The sequence below is a fragment of the Mustela lutreola genome, chromosome 10 (genome assembly GCF_030435805.1).
Source record: "Mustela lutreola isolate mMusLut2 chromosome 10, mMusLut2.pri, whole genome shotgun sequence".
Lineage (NCBI taxonomy): Eukaryota > Metazoa > Chordata > Mammalia > Carnivora > Mustelidae > Mustela > Mustela lutreola.
Window position 1 is genome coordinate 16860956 of NC_081299.1, and position 17240 is coordinate 16878195.

Consider the following 17240-nt stretch of genomic DNA (forward strand, 5'->3'; position numbering starts at 1 on the left):
CAGAAAAATGGGGGCACACTTAACATATCTGATGAAGAGCAAACATGACAGCAACTGGAAGAAAAGTTGGGAAAGAGAGAACAGGGGCCAGATTAAGTTAAACCATGTTAGGAGTTTGCATTTTATTCCAGTTCTGTTGGGAAGATAGCAGAGGGTTTTGAGCAGACAAGTGACTAGATATGACATGTTCCAAGGGACTGGCAGCCAGGCAGCAGATGAACTGTATGGAGAAACAGGCTGCCCAGTCAGGTTCACAAGGCAATCCAGACTAGGGATGATGGCAGCATGGAGTAATAGGTTGATAGCTCAAAGGCAGGGAGAATATGAGAAATAGTTAAGTTTTAAGTTATGCTGGGTTCATGGGCTGCCTGGGTAGCTCAGTGGTTAAAACCTCTGGCTTCGGCTCAGGTCACGATCCCAGGGTCGATCCCAGGGTCGTAGGATCGAGCCCCGCATCGGGCTCTCTGCTCAGCAGGGAGCCTGCCTCTCTGCCTACTTGTGATCTCTATCAAATAAACAAATAAAATCTTTAAAAAAGAAAAGTTATACTGGGTTCAGATCTACCTTTTAGTTACTTTGAGCAAGTTTCTTAATCAGTGAGTCTCAGTATTTTCATCTGGAAATAACATCCAGAGGGTTCAATTTCCATGTGAGCAAAGAGCCCAAATCTCGTTCCTCATTTTATTCCCAGCTTGAACACAGTGCCTGGAACATATTAGCTGCTCATCTTTTTTTCTTTTCTTTTTTTTTTTTTTTTTTTTTTAAGATTTTTATTTATTTGACAGAGATCACAAGAAGGCAGAGAGAGAAGAGGAAGCAGAAAGCAGGCTCCCTGCTGAGCAGAGAGCCTGATGCAGGGCTTGATCTCATGACCCTGGGATCATGACCTCAGCCAAAGGCAGAGGCTTTAACCCACTGAGCCACTCAGGTGCGCCACTAGCTGTTCATCTTTGATGAATGTTCAAATGAACGTCGACCTCATGCTATTAACTTATACACTAGGTCCCACACCTTCTCTTCCACTCAAAGACAACAATTTAATCATCAGCACACTAATGATCGTAATTTGTCACTTAAAAAAATTTTTTTTCAGGGGCCCCTGGATGGCTCTGTCGGTTGGGCATCACACTTAAAATTTAAATGAAAAAAGGATGTATCCTGACTACGACACACCTTCCAGTTACTGTCCCATTTTTCTGCTACCCTTTCCAGCAAAACTGCTCAAAAGAGCCGTAGGTACTTGCTATCTCAAATCCCGTGCCTCCCACTCTCTTTAATCCTCTCCAAATAGGGCTTTCACCACTATTCTTGACAAAGTCACTGATGACATCCCTGTTGCCAGGATCAAATGTCAATTCACAGTCCTTGTCTCACTTGGAAAGTTGGTTGTAACTGACCACCTTCCTGCTATGAAAACACTCTTCACTGAACTTCTAGGATACAACACCCCTGATTTTTTTCTTACCTCATTGGTTCTTTCTGCTCAGATCCCTTTACTAGTTCCTTCTCATCTCCCCAATCTCTAAATGTAGAGGGCTGCAGGGATCAGATTTTAGACCCTTAGTCTGGCTACACACACTTCCTTGGTGATACCAAAGGAATCAAAACCCTTCCCTGAATTCCAGGCTTACAGAAGCAACTGCTCATTCAACACAGCTCCACTCAGAGGTCTAAAAGACCTCTAACTCTTAACATATCCAGAACTGAATTACGATCTTTCAATCTGCTAATCTGCCCTTCTCTACAGCAGTCCTCATTTTAATCCATGGCAACTCCATCCTTCTAGCTGCTCAGGTCATAAGCATAAGCCTTGAAGTCATCCTTGGCTCCTTTCTCTCATACTCCCATATCCCACTCATCAATAAACCCTGTTAGATGTGCCTTCAAGATATCCGGAGAATCTCCCGGCTTCTCATCACCCTCAGTTTATCAATCCTATAAATGACCATTCATTAAAAGGGCACAGCACTAAAAAAAACTGTGGATAAAAGATGTCCTGAGCCAGGCACTGGTGGCTCAGTGGGTTCAAGCCTCTGCCTTTGGCTCAGGTCATGATCCCAGGGTCATCGATCCAGCCCCACATCGGGCTCTCTGCTCAGCGGGGAGCCTGCTTCCCCCTCTCTCTGCCTGCCTCTCTGCCTACTTGTGATCTCTGTCTGTCAATATATAAATAGAATCTTTTTTTTTTTTTTAAAGATTTATTTATTTGTCAGAGAGAGAGCGAGCACATGCAGACAGAGTGGCAGGAAGAGACAGAGAGAGAAGCAGGTTCCCTGCTGAGCAAGGAGCCCAATGTGGGACTCAATCTCAGGACGCTGGGATCATGACCTGAGCTGAAGGCAGCCGCTTAACCAACTGAGCCACCCAGGCGTCCCAATAAATAAAATCTTAAAAAAAAAAAAAAAAAAAAAAAGATGTCCTGAGACAAAAAAAATATATAGAAGGATAATTGGTATTCATTTTGAAATATATTTTTTGGTGCGGCTGAGGTCTCTGGCCCAGTCAGACAGTGTTTATGTATTTGAAGGTATTTGTATTTGAACATTTAAAATGTGTTCTGGGAAGCAAATTCTGGTTCCTATTATTTCCATTAACATAAAGCAATGGTGCTTCATAATTAGATTGTTCACTATCCCTATTTCTTCCATACGTGTTACAAAAACACATAAAGCAAGGAGCACAGAAAGTGGCACTGTGAAAATACACCTGACACACAGTTCAGTGAGGAAGCGAAGTGCCAGGTTATTACATTACTTATGTAACACTTGTGCCCGTATTTTTAGAACAGACAGGGTTTGCCTCATTAAGCAAGTGAAAAGTGAAAAACCTATATTTTCAGAATTTAATGACTGATTGATCACTTTACATACAAGATTCATAGGAGCCAAGTTCCTCATACTCTGAAGTATCATTTGAATGTCAGAAGTCCAACTTACAGATTTTCCGTAAGAATTGTATTTACTTTAGAAGAAGTATCAACAAATCTGTGATCAACAAAGTTCCCAATATGATAATCAATGGGATTCAAAAAGAAACAGGCTAAAAATACTGACTTACTGAGAAGCAGGAGCTGGCTTCACTTCAAGATCAATTTAACATAGGACATTTAAGTAACTTAAAAAGGCTAAAAATAAACAGTATTTAAAACTAGGAATCATTCCGTTATAAGTTTCTAAGCTCAGGGGCACCTGGGTGGCTCAGTGGGTTAAGCCGCTGCCTTCGGCTCAGGTCATGATCTCAGGGTCCTGGGATCGAGTCCCACATCGGGCCTTCTGCTCAGCAGGGAGCCTGCTTCCTCCTCTCTCTCTCTCTGCCTACGTGTGATCTCTCTCTGTCAAATAAATAAATAAAAAATCTTTAAAAAAAAAAAAAAAAAAAAAAAAAAAAAAAGTTTCTAAGCTCAATTTTTAATTAACTAAAATGAAATAGAAATGTTTTCCTTTTATTAACTTGTTAGTCCCTGAGCCGTTATGGACCCACAGGAACTGTTCAGAGTAAGCACTCAGGCATATGCAGGTTAGCGTCCCCTGCCCCCTGCCCCTATCAGAACCAACAGAATGGGGGCGCCTGGGTGGCTCAGTGGGTTAAGCCTCTGCCTTCAGCTCAGGTCATAATCTCATAATCTCAGGGTCCTGGGATCGAGCCCCACATCAGGCTCTCTGCTCAGTGGGGAGCCTGCTTCCCCCTCTTCCTCTGTCTACCTCTCTGCCTACTTGTGATCTCTGTCTGTCAAATAAATAAATAAATCTAAAAACCAAAAGCAAACAAGCAGAATGTAATGAATATCGTTAACAACCAGTTCTCTCTTTACTCACTAAGCATCAAGACTTGAAAAATGTTTTGGCTGTCTACTACCCAACCATCAAATACTTCAACAGTAACAGAGAAAAAGTCCTTTGAGGCTCCGGAAGGAACAGAGTTACCAGGCAGTGCAACACAGTCTTTTGAGTATCTACTAGGGCTCTTCCATTATCCTGCTCCTATTTGCTGTTTTGCAAACACAGCAGCTTTTCCTTATACATAATTCAATTCAGGTACTACTAAGTCATATACTTTTACATCTCTGTTAAATACACTGGTTCTCTAACACCTCCATTAGTAATTCCTCTACAAAACACCATTGCTGTGCTCTTTAAAAGGCTAAGTCCTTATTATCATGGAAACTAATGAAAACAGAGGCTGTTTCCCTAAACAGTTTTACAATGCCAGCTGAGGAACACAAAGATACTATAACCAGACTGCATCTAAGGGCCCAGACACACTAAAAAACACCCTTCAAAATTAATACCTATCTTTCTTATCTCAGGACAATGATTAGAAACAATGCAAAGGAGTGCTCCTTTATAGGATTAATTTACAATAGATTTTACCAAGACAAAAACCTCACTCTTCTCATAACTTAATTTTAATACTGTCAGACTCAGGCGCTGACCCTAATTTCAACTTCCTCAATCAAGAGCTAAAATTTTTAATGACTATAGTGAAACATAAAAGAACAAAAACTTAAACCTCATAGCATCAAAAATGACACCAACTAAAACCAATTTATTTATTAAATCAGTAATCCAATATGTTAAAAACCTATTTTTCTGAATTTTTAAAAACTTTAATTTTAGGGGAGCATAGACAGCTCAGTTGGTCAAGTGTCCCACTCTTGGTTTTGGCTCACGTCATGATCTCATGGGTCGTGGAGCCGGCCTGAAGATTCTCTCCCTCTGCCCCTCCCCAACATGCTCTCTAAAATAAGTAAATCTTTAAAAGAAAACAAAACAATACTTTAATTTTCAACAGGTATAGGCCAAACCTCTTGGGATTTAACTTTATGGGAAGAACCCAAACCTTTATCCTAAGATTTTGTTGTAACAAACTGCTTGATAGGGGTGGCTTAGGCTCATACAGGGATTTCACTGCAAAGGTATCTGCCATATGCGATGATATCTAATATACAGGAAAATGCATCTTTCCCCTAAAGACACAATACAATATAAAAGAATACCATATTTTACCTAAAGACACAATACAATATAAAAGAATACCATATTTTACAATTAGGATGCCACCTTTGTTTCTAATTGGATACTCAAAATAGTTTATCCTATTAAGTTGTTTAAATGCTTTCAGCAAAATGGTACGAATACTAACAAACTCCTTTCTTATCTATATAAAACAAAGATAAAACAAGTCTCCATTAATGAGCTCATTAACAAAACAAATCTAACAGGCTAAAAAAGTTCATTTTTGTAATTGTGAAATAGATACAACCAACTAATTTTATACCAGGCTATACTGGGCATTGGAAAGAACATTAACAATATTATATAGATTTAATTTTTATTCCTAAGGTTTTTGTAACTAAAGAAACAAGATTAAGACAAATGTAATAATTGATAAATACTAATAAGGATATCACATGCTGGATGGCATACTATAGATAACTTTTTCAAACTGTATCTCCCTCTTGGAGGTGGTTTTAGGTTGCCTCTAAATAAGGAAGAAGCAAAAGAGCAATTACATTTTTTATTTATTTTATATGAGGGTTTAAGGTAAGAAAACAAAACTTAAAGTCATTTGGAAAAAAAATACCTATGACAATAGCTGTTCAAGTAAGAAAACTGAACTACATTTGTATATTGTTCAAAAGTTAATAAAATGTAGGGGTGCCTGGGTGGCTCAGTCATTACGTATCTGCCTTCGGCCCAGGTCATGGTCCCAGGATCCCGGGATGGAGCCCTGCACCAGGCTCTCTGCTAGGCAGGAAGCCCGCCTCTCCCTCTCCCTTTCCGCTTGTGTTCCCTTTCTCGCTGTGTCTCTCAAATAAATAAAATCTTAAAAAAAAAAAAAAAAAAAAAGTTAATAAAATGTAAATGTAGATTTGAAAGCATTCACAATCTAAACAGAACATTAAAAATGAAGGATGGCTTGAGGTACCTAGCTGGCTCAGTCAGTAGACTGTGACTCCTGATCTCAGGGTTCTGAGCTGGAGTGTCATGTTGGTATGGAGATTACTTAAAAATAAGAAAATCTTTTATTTTTTTAAATATTGTATTTATTCATTTGACAGAAAGGGTGCACAAGGAGGGTTAGCAGGAGGCAGAGAGGGAGAGGGAGAAGCAGGCTCCCCACTGAGGGGACCTAAGCTGAATGCAGATGCTTAACCAACTAAGCCACCCAGGCACTCCATTAATAAATTATCTTTAAAAAAAAAAAATACTATTCACTCATATTCTGTATTTCATGACATTTGCTCCTAGAACAAACTTAGATGGCTCACAGTCCAATTCCTACTCTACAGTAATTATGGACATTGGAATTTTTTTTTTTAAAGAGACACAAAACAATAATATACAGCTGATTTAGGTATCATGAAAAATAAAGATGCTTAGAGTCCTCTTTAATACTGCTAAATATTAAGAAATAGAATATTAACTGTCATAATGCTTGAAGGCAGTTCAGGGAACAAAGACCAATGAACGTAAACTCTATTTTATATACAGAGACTACACTGGAATTACTTCTGATATAAATCTAAAAAGTTAACTGGTAATGTCTTTATTCACAAACTATTCTTTTGGCTACCTGAAAAGACACCAGAAAGAAAAGACCCTGAGGTAAATTTATATTTTGGCACACAGTTTTTACCAAAGGATCAGAATTGGTGGGGCGCCTGGGTGGCACAGGGGGTTAAGAGACCAACTCTGGGTTTTGGCTCAGGTCATAATCTCAGGGCTGTGACATCAAGCCCTGCATCAGGCTCCACACTAGCATGGGAGTCTACTTGGGGCTCTCCCTCTCTATACCTCCCCCGACCCCCAAGCCCCCCTGCGTGCGCTCTGTCTCTAAAATAAACAAATCTTTTAAAAAAAAGGGGAGGGGCTAGAGTTAGCTAACATAGAGGTATATAAAAAAACCTCTATGAAGGCACAGATGGAACAGCAGAAATTGCTTTGTTCAATGACAGACCAATGTGTTCGACCTTTTATCTGATTCTATACCCTTCCCTTGTGTGACCCACTCCCATCAATAAATCTCTCAGCAGGGGTGCCTGGTGGCTCAGTGGGTTAAAGCCTCTGCCTTTGGCTCAGGTCATGATCCCAGGGTCTTGCAATTGAGCCCCACATCAGACTCTCTGCTCAGCAGGGAGTCTGCTTCCTCCTGCCTGCCTCTCTGCCTGCCAACTTGTGATCTCTATCTGTCAAATAAATAAATTAAATCTAAAAAAAAAAAAAAAAAATTTTTTTTAAAATAATAAATAAATAAATAAATCTCTCAGCAAAAACTGAGTACCCTTTATGTGGTGGGGGTAGGGGCAAGGAGGGAGGACAAGTGCTATTCAGAATTACTGACCTAAAACAAAACAGAATAAAGCAAATGTTTCTCTTTCATAACTTCAACCCAAGCACCTAAAATGGTGTGTTGCTGGTTGCATGGTTTTAGCAACCAGTTCCAAGAACTCCACATTCCTTTACAGAGTGTTTGGACATCTACTAGTCACATGGTTCTCCTTGCTTATGACTACAGTAAAATGCAAATGGCTAGCCAAAGAAAATAATTACAGCTAAACTTTAAAAAGAATCAACTACTCTTCCCCATCATACAATAGAAAGAATAATTTACAAACTGGAAAGATTTCGGCAAACAGCTGAAGAACACTTACTTCTGTTCCAATGCCAGGTTGTACACCGGAATACACACTGTCTGGTGGAGGACCACCATACTTCCTCTGTCCTGTGGTTACATCCAGAGTATAGCCAGTCCTTTCAAGCAACGCCTAAAGATAATTATACATCTGTTTATACTTAAATATTATATCACACATCAGTATATTAATCTTTTCCAAAGGATATCCCAACATCATAGGCCATGTAGCTTAGGTAAAATAATGTCAAAACTCACACTGGTATCACTCGCACGTGTTGTTCCCCTTCATTTTACTCCTTTCCATACAATGAATGGAAAGAATTGTACACAAATTAAATCTCTAAGCACACGATGATTTTTTGATATGAAGAAACAGAAAAATGGGGCAAGGATTATTACAAACGTGACATAAGCCGACCCCAGGATACCTATCCATACTTCCGTATTGCAGCAGTCCTCATTTTGCATTTTCCTCTACTTCAATGAGAGCTTTCCTTAACTTGTTCCGTTTACATACCACCTGCCTACCTGTGATTCCTTTCAAAAAAAAAAAAAGTTCTCTCATCAGAAGTTCTACCTTCTTCATGCAGCTTCTCTCATTCACTATTCCTCACATCTTCCTACTGTGAATTTCTATTATAGTCAAGTAATTTAACCTTTATTTTGTTTAATCCTTTTGTATTTCTGCTCTATCATAAGCTCTATAACAACCAGACCATTTCTCATACAACACAAACTCAAAGTATTTGGCAATTACCAAATGAGTATTCTCAGGTTTCAAAAAACAAAACCTTTTGTTTCCTGATTACCAACCTTCTTCACAACATTAGGTACTAAAGAGGGATTGTAGAAAAGAAGGTAATGCTCTTGCCCTTAAGGGTCTGTATTTATATGAGAGGCAACAGCTCAGACAAAATGGAAAACAAGAAATGTCATCTACCTAAAAACGGGAGATTTTTACACTTCATGTTTCAAAAGTTAGATGGCTCCCAACTCGTGATGATTCAACTTACAATTTTTCAACTTCAGGATGGTATGAAAGTGATATGCATTCAGTAAACCACACTTCAAATTTTGATTTTTGATCTTTTCCAGTGCTAGCCATATGCAGGATGATACTCTTGTGATGCTAGGCTGAGGCAGGGAGGCTCAGCTCCCAGTCAACCACTCAATCGCAAGAGTAAACAACCAATACATTTAACCACCATTCTGTATCCATAGCAACCACTGTTTTTCTCTGTCAGTACAGAACTCTTACAAACTACCCGAGATAGCCAACACTTCGTTATAAAATGTGCTTTGTGTTAGAGGTGACTTTACCCAACGATAGGCTAATGTAAGTTTTCTAAACACATTTAAGGTAGGCTAGGCTATGTTTGGCAGGTTAAGTGCCATTGGGTATATTTTTGACTAAGGACAGTTTCATCCACGTCGAGATAAACCCATCCTAAGCTGATGAAGATCTATAAAGGATATCAAAGCAACAAGAAAGACCAGACATCAAGTTTAGTGGCTTTCAAAAGTATGGTCGGAGGACTCCCAGGATTCCGGAGTTACTTTAGGGTCTTCTATTTTTCTACCTTTGACCCAAAAAGAGCTGCTCTAATTTTAAGCACAGAAACACGTGTAACACAATATACACACGATATACATTTTATACATTTAAACTTTACTTGTCTAATATGTAATATACACGTATCACATGTGCAATATATACCTTATCAAAAGCAAATACCCACTTTTGGGGAAATAACATAGGCCTATTCAATACACACCAATATATATTTTTTTAAAAACAACTATTATGTCAAATGGAATTTTCATGTATTTATTTTAAATATATTTAAGAATTATGCCATTTTACAGATGAAGGAAAAAGGTACAAAGGAGCTCTATGTAAACTATTCCAAGTCAGAAACTACAAGTTCTATTTTCTGTCTAAAACAAAACCATACAAACTTCATTAAGTAAAATAACTACTTCAATTTGAAAAATCTATCGCTGTGGCAAAACATCAACAGCCCTTTAACTAAGGAATGAGGTTCACTGATCTTTCACCAAAAGCCTGTATTTATCTCGCAGAGCAGTTTATCTAAACGATAACAGTAACTGGTGCTAGTTACACAATTCTTGCTACATTCCAGGCATTATTCTAAGCACCTGACATGTCTTAATTCCTTTAATCCTCACAACTCTAGGGGAATAGGTACTATTACTATGCCCAGTTTACAAATAATTAAACTGAGGTAAATAAAAATAAAAATTCAGGAGTAAAGCAGTTATAAAATACCTCTTTAAAAAAAAGAGAGAGAGAAATAAAGTGCTCAGAAAGAAACCAAACTAAGAGACATGACTGAGTCAACCTCAAAAGCTATTAGTGGAAGCATCAATAAACACGTATCCTTCAGCGCCAGAACAATGAGGCAAGGGTCTGAATTAAGGTTTTTTTCCACCAAACATACAACTGAATATTTGCCCCCTGAATTCTTCTTGTGTAATTTTCCTTCAATTATCTCATTTCTAAAACACTAGCTTAAAAAAAAATGTGGAACAATGAAAACTGTTTCTAGGAAACATGAAAAGAAACATTCAATCTCATCATTCAACTTATTACCATTGCAACGACCCGAGTCCAGTTTTACCTTTATCTTCGCTTCATCTGGCCCCTTTGTGGACTCTTGCACCTTGCTCCCCTGTTTCTCCCTTTGCCTGTAGGTCTTCATAACTCCACATAAAAATGCACTTTTGTTCTAGAATAGACAAGTAATTCAATGAAAAAGAATCACCAGGAATCATCGAAGGGTCAAATACATAGTTAATTTACAGTTTCAAAAGACGAGAATTTTAACCAAATATTTACTCATTTATTCGCTCAACAAATATTTGCTGAGTAGTTACCGTGTGCCAGAAACTGGATTAGACAGCAATAAGACAGCCAAGAAAGACCTCAGGGTGCTTACCTTCCACACTGGCAAGTCTTCCATTTGTTGATATTCAAATGCACGTGGACTAACTTTGCCAAACATTCCAAAACTATTCCTCCTACCTACTTTATTTTCCTCCAAGATAATAAAACAGGGTCAGATAAACCCACAACTGTTTAAAATCGAAATATTCTAAACCCATAAAAGCTCATTAATAACTATCAGCAAATCCTGACTTTGATTTTAAGTTTTTAAAGTAACTTACTGGAAAGAAGTGGGAAGAGATTTTACTTTCTGAGAACTCTTCTGTGAAAGAGTTTTTTCCCCTTTAAACTTTTTTTTTTTTTTTTTTTTTTTAAATATAAGCAGAGGTAGTCACAAACAAAAAAGTATCCGTTCTTTTCAGGAAAAAAAGTAATGGTAAAGTAATTTCAGGTCATTAGTTATTCAAAGGCATTTTTAGTAAGTGGCCTTACCTGAACATGTGATAAGTCACTCTCCTTGAACTGCTGTAGTACAGACAGAGCTCCTTCTTCATTAAATTCCCTGAGAGCATCAATTGCTCTTTCATCAAGATCGACATAAGCTACCAATCCTACAAATTAAATTGAAAAGGGGTAATGTTATTGCAACAAAAGGGATAACCTAAACCGTGCTATCAATGTTTCATCAAGAATAGTTATATTCAGTACTATTACTAACAAACTACATTCTCATTTAATATGCATATAGGCAGCTATACAAATACTATACAAAAAGGTCGAGAGTACAAATATGAAAATAGAAGATAAAATGTCAAACATGAATTTCAATTCTTATAAACATGAATTTCAATCCCCACATCCCACAGAAACCCCACAAAAAACCTAGCCCCATTTCCCCTCCCCTTCTTAAGGCTTGGAAGATAAATCTGATATACACAGTGTACTACAGATTAAGTATTAATACAATAAATTCTGATTTATAGAGTGGTAATCATACACTGTATTCCCCAAGGATCAAGCTTCAAATTATATGGACTGTTGTAGTTGTTGCTAACCACACAAGAGGTGGGAGAAAAAAAAGAGAAACCATTTTAACTAAATAATTCTTTCCACTCTCCAAAAGGTATCAAAGGCTTTTCCTCCTTAGCACCAAAGAGAAAATGAAATGCATTTGTTTATCTGAGCGTCTACTTTGCTGCAATCAGAATGTGGAAAGGCATAATTTTAAACTCTTCTACAAATGCAAGTGCAGCTTGATTAATCAATTCTGAAAGTCATATTTTAAGGCATTTTTTTGTTCTTCTGATGTGTCAAGCTGAGGTTTAAAGATGCTGTGGCATTCTCAACACTGTCAATAATGACTGTTTTTCTCAAATGGCATTAAGGACTTTACTATGGACTTACAAGTAAACTATACAGAAAATATTTGCACTGTATTCTATACTGTAGTATATTAACTGCACACAGAACATCTACTCAGTTTGAAATGTAATTTCGTAAGTCTGTTAAGTTTGTGTTGTATTTCTCTCTATATTTCAGAATTGATCCAACATAAAATGGATATATTTGGCAGATTAAAACTCCAAGTCCCTATGAACATCAAAAGTGACTCCATTTTGATCAAGTGAAAAAGAACTTTATTCCATACAGTAAATATATTTTAAATAAATGTAATGCCATTTGTAAAGTTACTTTAAGAAAATGTTGCCATGATTTGTTTTAAAAGCTCAAAATGAGCATGCCTAATTATTGGAGTTTCCTTACTTCAAAATTCCATACCACCACCCAAAGCCACAACTCAGAGGACACCCATCGATCCATCTGTCAATCCAACCCTACACCCGAACCATCAGCCTCTTGTCAATAACAAAGCACTCTACAAGAGAGCATCTCTGAGCAAATCACTGCCAATTCTCTATGGCAGAATGTCACAGAAAGTTCCTGAGGACTGATTTTCAAATGGAACCATCACCCAGGAGTCATTTTTCGGAAGTCATTTTAACGTCTAAAATTATCCGAAGCTTCTCAGATTTGAAAAAAAAAATTTAAGGACAAAAAAAACAGATATTTGTTACTACAGTACTTAAGACACATTTGTGAGACCATTCAATTCTCTCTCCCAGAATCTGGATAGGCACACAAAACACAGAGGAAGAAAGTTTCCATCTATGGCCCCAAAGGGGGAGGACACATTTATTAATGAACAACACTCCCTAAGGGTAAATATTTCTCTCCCTCTTTAAAAACTTCAAACCGCTTACAACCGACCATATTAAGATATTCAAATTTGCTTAAGCACTTATCCATGGGACTTCGAAATTTTTTTAAAAAGCAGCTGTTACAAACCAACACTTCCAGATTACGGAGAGATGTGGATTTTTGTCTATTAGAAATGAGACAGGCCACAAACTCTCAAGGAGTCTGACATTTATTTTCGTTTCAGACAATACTGTCTAACCAGTCCTCTCATTATGCCACCTAATCAGACCTAAGCTAATTTAACAATCACTTTAAGAAGCTAAAAGTAGAAAAGTAAAAGCAAAATGATGACTGATTTAGATTAAGAAAAAAAATGTAACATTTGGTATGCTGACACATACATTTTAATTGGTGGTAAATCGAAGACCAATTGATGTACTGTTCTGAAACAACTAAGACTGCATATTCAACACTAAGAAGGCTTCAAAATAATGAAATAAGAATATCAAAGTCAAACCCAATATGCCCTCAATGAAGGGAAAGTAACAAACATTCAGCTCTACATAGATCAGAAACAATATGTATTATTTAACCTTAAAAAAAAAATCTATAAAATTCAAAGTGGTTTGCCCTCACTTTCATAACCAGTCAGAAACAAGAAATGCATATTATACCTGTCTGAAATATTTCATCAAGTCTTTCTGCCACCTTCTGTGGGAGGCCTGCCTCTATCAGTGTCTTGTAGTGTTCTGTGTGAGTTACACTGGAAGTATCCATTGGTTCTTCCTCTTCTTTTAACTGTACCGCATTACCATTCACCTGATTAGCCATTTTATTATGCTGCTGGAAAAAATTCAGGAGCTATATTACATTAAGCCAGAAATAACTAGTTTGTAGGACAATGCATGATTTATCTAAACTAATTTGTATACATGCTGCTAATAAACTCTATCAAAATAATATTATATGCCTTTTGTGATGTATCTGACCTAAATTTGCAACAATAACCCTGTAAAAACATAGAAAATGTACATGGAAGCATTAGAACTTTAAGGAACTTCATGTACACGAGGTTAAAAAAAAAAAAAAAAAGGCTTGAATTTACTGAAGGTAGAATTGCTGATTAACAAAAGCAGCTGTTGTGTCCTGACAAGCATATCAACAAATCACCACAAAATCCTAAAAAGCCCATCAGCTCTCAATTCTTACACAGTTTTTAAAAGTTTGATTTAGAAACAGAATGAACACCCACAGACCACTTAATCAAGGTTTAAGGACTTTCAAATTTTCCTAGTTCTGCTTCAAATCTAGGATAGGTGTGAGACCAATGCACTGCTGTCTCTAGTTCAACATGCTGGTGGTTTGGGTTCTCTCCGCCTCACTTAGAAAAAAAAAAACACAACTTGACATTAATTTTTGTTCTAAAATTAATTTGCTATTCCCATTCACAGATTTAAAAGAAAAAATGACCAAGTTTAAAAGCTAAACGATTGTTTTAAGTCCACGTAAAATAAAAAGTGAGCTATAATTGAGGTTGCATCTTTAAAAAAAAAAATCATGAGTACATATTGAATTTTTCATATCAGTAAAGCCGCAAAAACATATCGAAGAATGGACGGCTAACTTCTTCCAAATAGTTTCAACAAACATTACCTAATGAGGGTAAACTTAGGTCAGATGTCCCAGATTAACCTACCCAAACTATTTTGTATGTTCAACCTGTATATAGTACTGAAATGGACCAGCTCCCTGAAGAGAGAGATTAGATAATAAAACCATACAAGGCCAGTCTCTATACTGCCTCGAAAGACAGGGAATTAAAGTGCACTTGTCTGTGGTTAATGTGATGAAGATAATAAGCAGAATAAAGACATTGCAACAAATACTGAAATAGAGGACATGAAGATGGATCTCAAGAAGAAGCCTCCTTTTCTTGATGAACCTCAAGGTACCTAGTCAGCTACAAAGAAAATACAAGCTTCCTAAAAAGCACTAAACCCCGCAAGATAACCACACTTCCAGATGGCTTAAAACCACTGTGCAGGTGCACCAGGTGCCTTTTTCTGACCTAAAACAACTTCTTTTCTTTTCAAAGTCCACTGATACTTAGTTGAAGTTAATGAGAAAGGGAGAAAGACCAAGGGGAACGAGGTAATAGTAGGAAGGAAGGAAAATGCAGAAAGGGTTATTCTGAAAATAAGATCAATATCATGACTTCTTAGGATTACAAAACATTAAGACTTGATACAAGCCCACTAAAGTCTACACAGACGCAGATTCTCGTTGAACTTTGGGTGGAGAAAGGTTTCTCAAGGCAAGCCTCAAATTCTGATGAACTGACAAAAACGAAAACATTCAAAACTGGCACACTTTTCATCAAGAAACTACTTACAGTGTAAGATGAATACGTTTACTGATTAATACAACCTATTTCTATAAAGATGCACCCTGAAGTCCAAAATCTCCTTGTGAACATATAGTTCTGTTTTCCCATGCTCCCGCACCCCCAAATACAACCATAAGATCATCAGAACTCAAAAGTTCTCAGTATCACAAGACTCTTAACAGTTATTGCACCTGTGAATACTATTAGTCACAGAAAGAAAGCAAATTTTTAACAGGAAAGTTCAATGAACATCTGCTAAGGTGATTTTTTTTTTAAGTATGTGTAAAGCAAAAAAGACAAGTTGTGTATTAAGCACAAGATAGAAATATTTATGACTACCATTCCATTGCAAAGGTTCTCCTACAAGTTGATTCTGAAATTGGTTGATATTGTCAAAAAGTTTGTAAACTTTAACAAAAAAATAAAATAAAATAATTAGATTGTAGAAAATAAAACCTTTCTGATCAAGGAAAACCTCTCTCTTCAAGCCAAATACAATGTGCTCATTTAAAAACCTCTTTTATGTCGTATGAGACCGTTTAAAACTTGTGTCAGTTCAATACAATGCCACACAGCCAAACCATATTTCTGGATGCAGCAAATATACTGTGACTGGAGTCTTTTGATCATTTTTGCAAAAAGTAGACATTTAAATAAGATTTTAAAGGGCTGCTGGGAGATTTGGGAAGTGAGCACGAGCCCCTCCCTGACTTTTTCTGAACATCTCTGTGCAAATTCTTCATATTAAGAGACGGGCTTTAAAAGAACCAACGAAATGAAAACTAACGGTTATCTCATGGGTTAGGAGTGTCAAGCCCTTATCCTACGACTGACTCATGAGACATAAATTGAGTCTCTTGAGGACAGCAAAAATCTCAAACAGGTCAGCATGAGAGGACTGAAGCTTTCAAGAACCCCTTGGCCTTAAGTTTTACATTGTGGCAACACGACTGCTACCGTTTAAGAAAAAGAATCGCCTTTCCAATTTAGTGCGCCTGAGACATTCTTAGAATTATGCATCTCAGGCGCCGCTTGAAGCCTAAGTTTCACGGCCTCTAGTAGTCATTTTTTCCTTCAAATCTCGGCTCGCAGCATGCAGAATGGGGGAGGGGAGGGAGGCTTCCTACACAAATCGGCCCTCGGGCTCCAGCTCCCACAAAAGTTTTCTCCCGGCTCAGGTAACCCGAGGTTTGCATCCCGCCCTCTGCCCACCCCACCCCCTCATGCCCGTCGCGATCAGCAACACATCCCACTCGTGGCTAGGCCGGCCGAGACGAGCGCGAAGCGGCTCCGGAAAACAGCAGCGAAGGGGCCGCGGGCGTCTGAGGCCGCGGGCCGGGCCGGCCGCGTGGAGCGGCGGGCGGAGGCGGGAAAAACACGGCAGTCCCCGGCAGGCCGCGCGGAGGGTGCCCGGCGGGCCGGACCGCCGGCCGGGGGCTGGAGGGGCGGGGGGAGGATGAGCGAGGGCGAGGAGGCGCCTCGGCCGGGCTAGGCCCTCCGCGGCGCGGCCGGACGAAGCCGAAGCCGCCCCCAGCCCATCCCCACCCCCACCCCGGGGCCTCGGAGCGAAAAGGAAACTGGGGCCAAGGCGCCGAGCCCGGGCTGGGCCCCGTCGGGTCGGATCGGGGCTCCCGGCCCCTCCCCCCACGGGCCGGCGCGAGACTCACCAGGGCAGAGCTGGGGCCGCCGGCCGGGCCCGTGAGAATCAGCGCGAGGCGCTTTGAAAACGACTAGAAATGGCGCGCGCGCCACCCCCTCCCCCCCTCATGGACAGAGACGCGATCCCGGCAGCACGCGGGGTTTCCCGGAACTGCTTCCAGGGACTCCGAGCGGCCGGGCAATCGTCTCACGCGGCGGCCTGAAAGGCAGCTCGGGCGTCCAATAGTAGCGGAAAGAAGCGGCTCACGCTGGACGACTGGGGAGCCAATCGATGAAGCCGTCGGCTGAGCCAATGAGGGAAGTCAGCGCCGCCGGCTGGGGCGCCTCCGGGGCGGGGGTAGGAACACAAAGGGGTCTGTGGTGGAGCCCCGGTTAGAGAGGCGAGGCTGTGGGGCACCGGGCCTTGAGTGGGCGAGGCTCTTCGCTCCTCGTCCGCGGGCGATGCGAGAC

At 39.3% G+C, this 17240-nt stretch overlaps 1 protein-coding gene across 5 annotated transcripts in view; it reads right to left on the reverse strand.

Annotated features, from left to right (window-relative positions):
• The window catches only part of HNRNPR (heterogeneous nuclear ribonucleoprotein R), a 33938-nt gene extending 16983 nt beyond the window's left edge, over positions 1-16955 (reverse strand). For 2 of the 5 annotated variants that reach the window (XM_059138470.1, XM_059138467.1), the window contains exons 1-5: positions 16799-16951; positions 13420-13588; positions 11039-11157; positions 10281-10388; positions 7655-7768 (exon numbers count right to left, since the gene is read on the reverse strand). In XM_059138470.1, the coding sequence (XP_058994453.1) occupies positions 7655-7768; positions 10281-10388; positions 11039-11157; positions 13420-13576 (498 nt within the window). In that variant the 5' untranslated portion in view covers positions 13577-13588; positions 16799-16951. Of the gene's footprint in view, positions 1-7654; positions 7769-10280; positions 10389-11038; positions 11158-13419; positions 13589-16798 lie in introns of all 5 variants that reach the window. The other 3 variants (XM_059138469.1, XM_059138471.1, XM_059138472.1) reach the window with 3 other exon arrangements.
• Between the last annotated feature and the right edge of the window lie 285 nt (positions 16956-17240).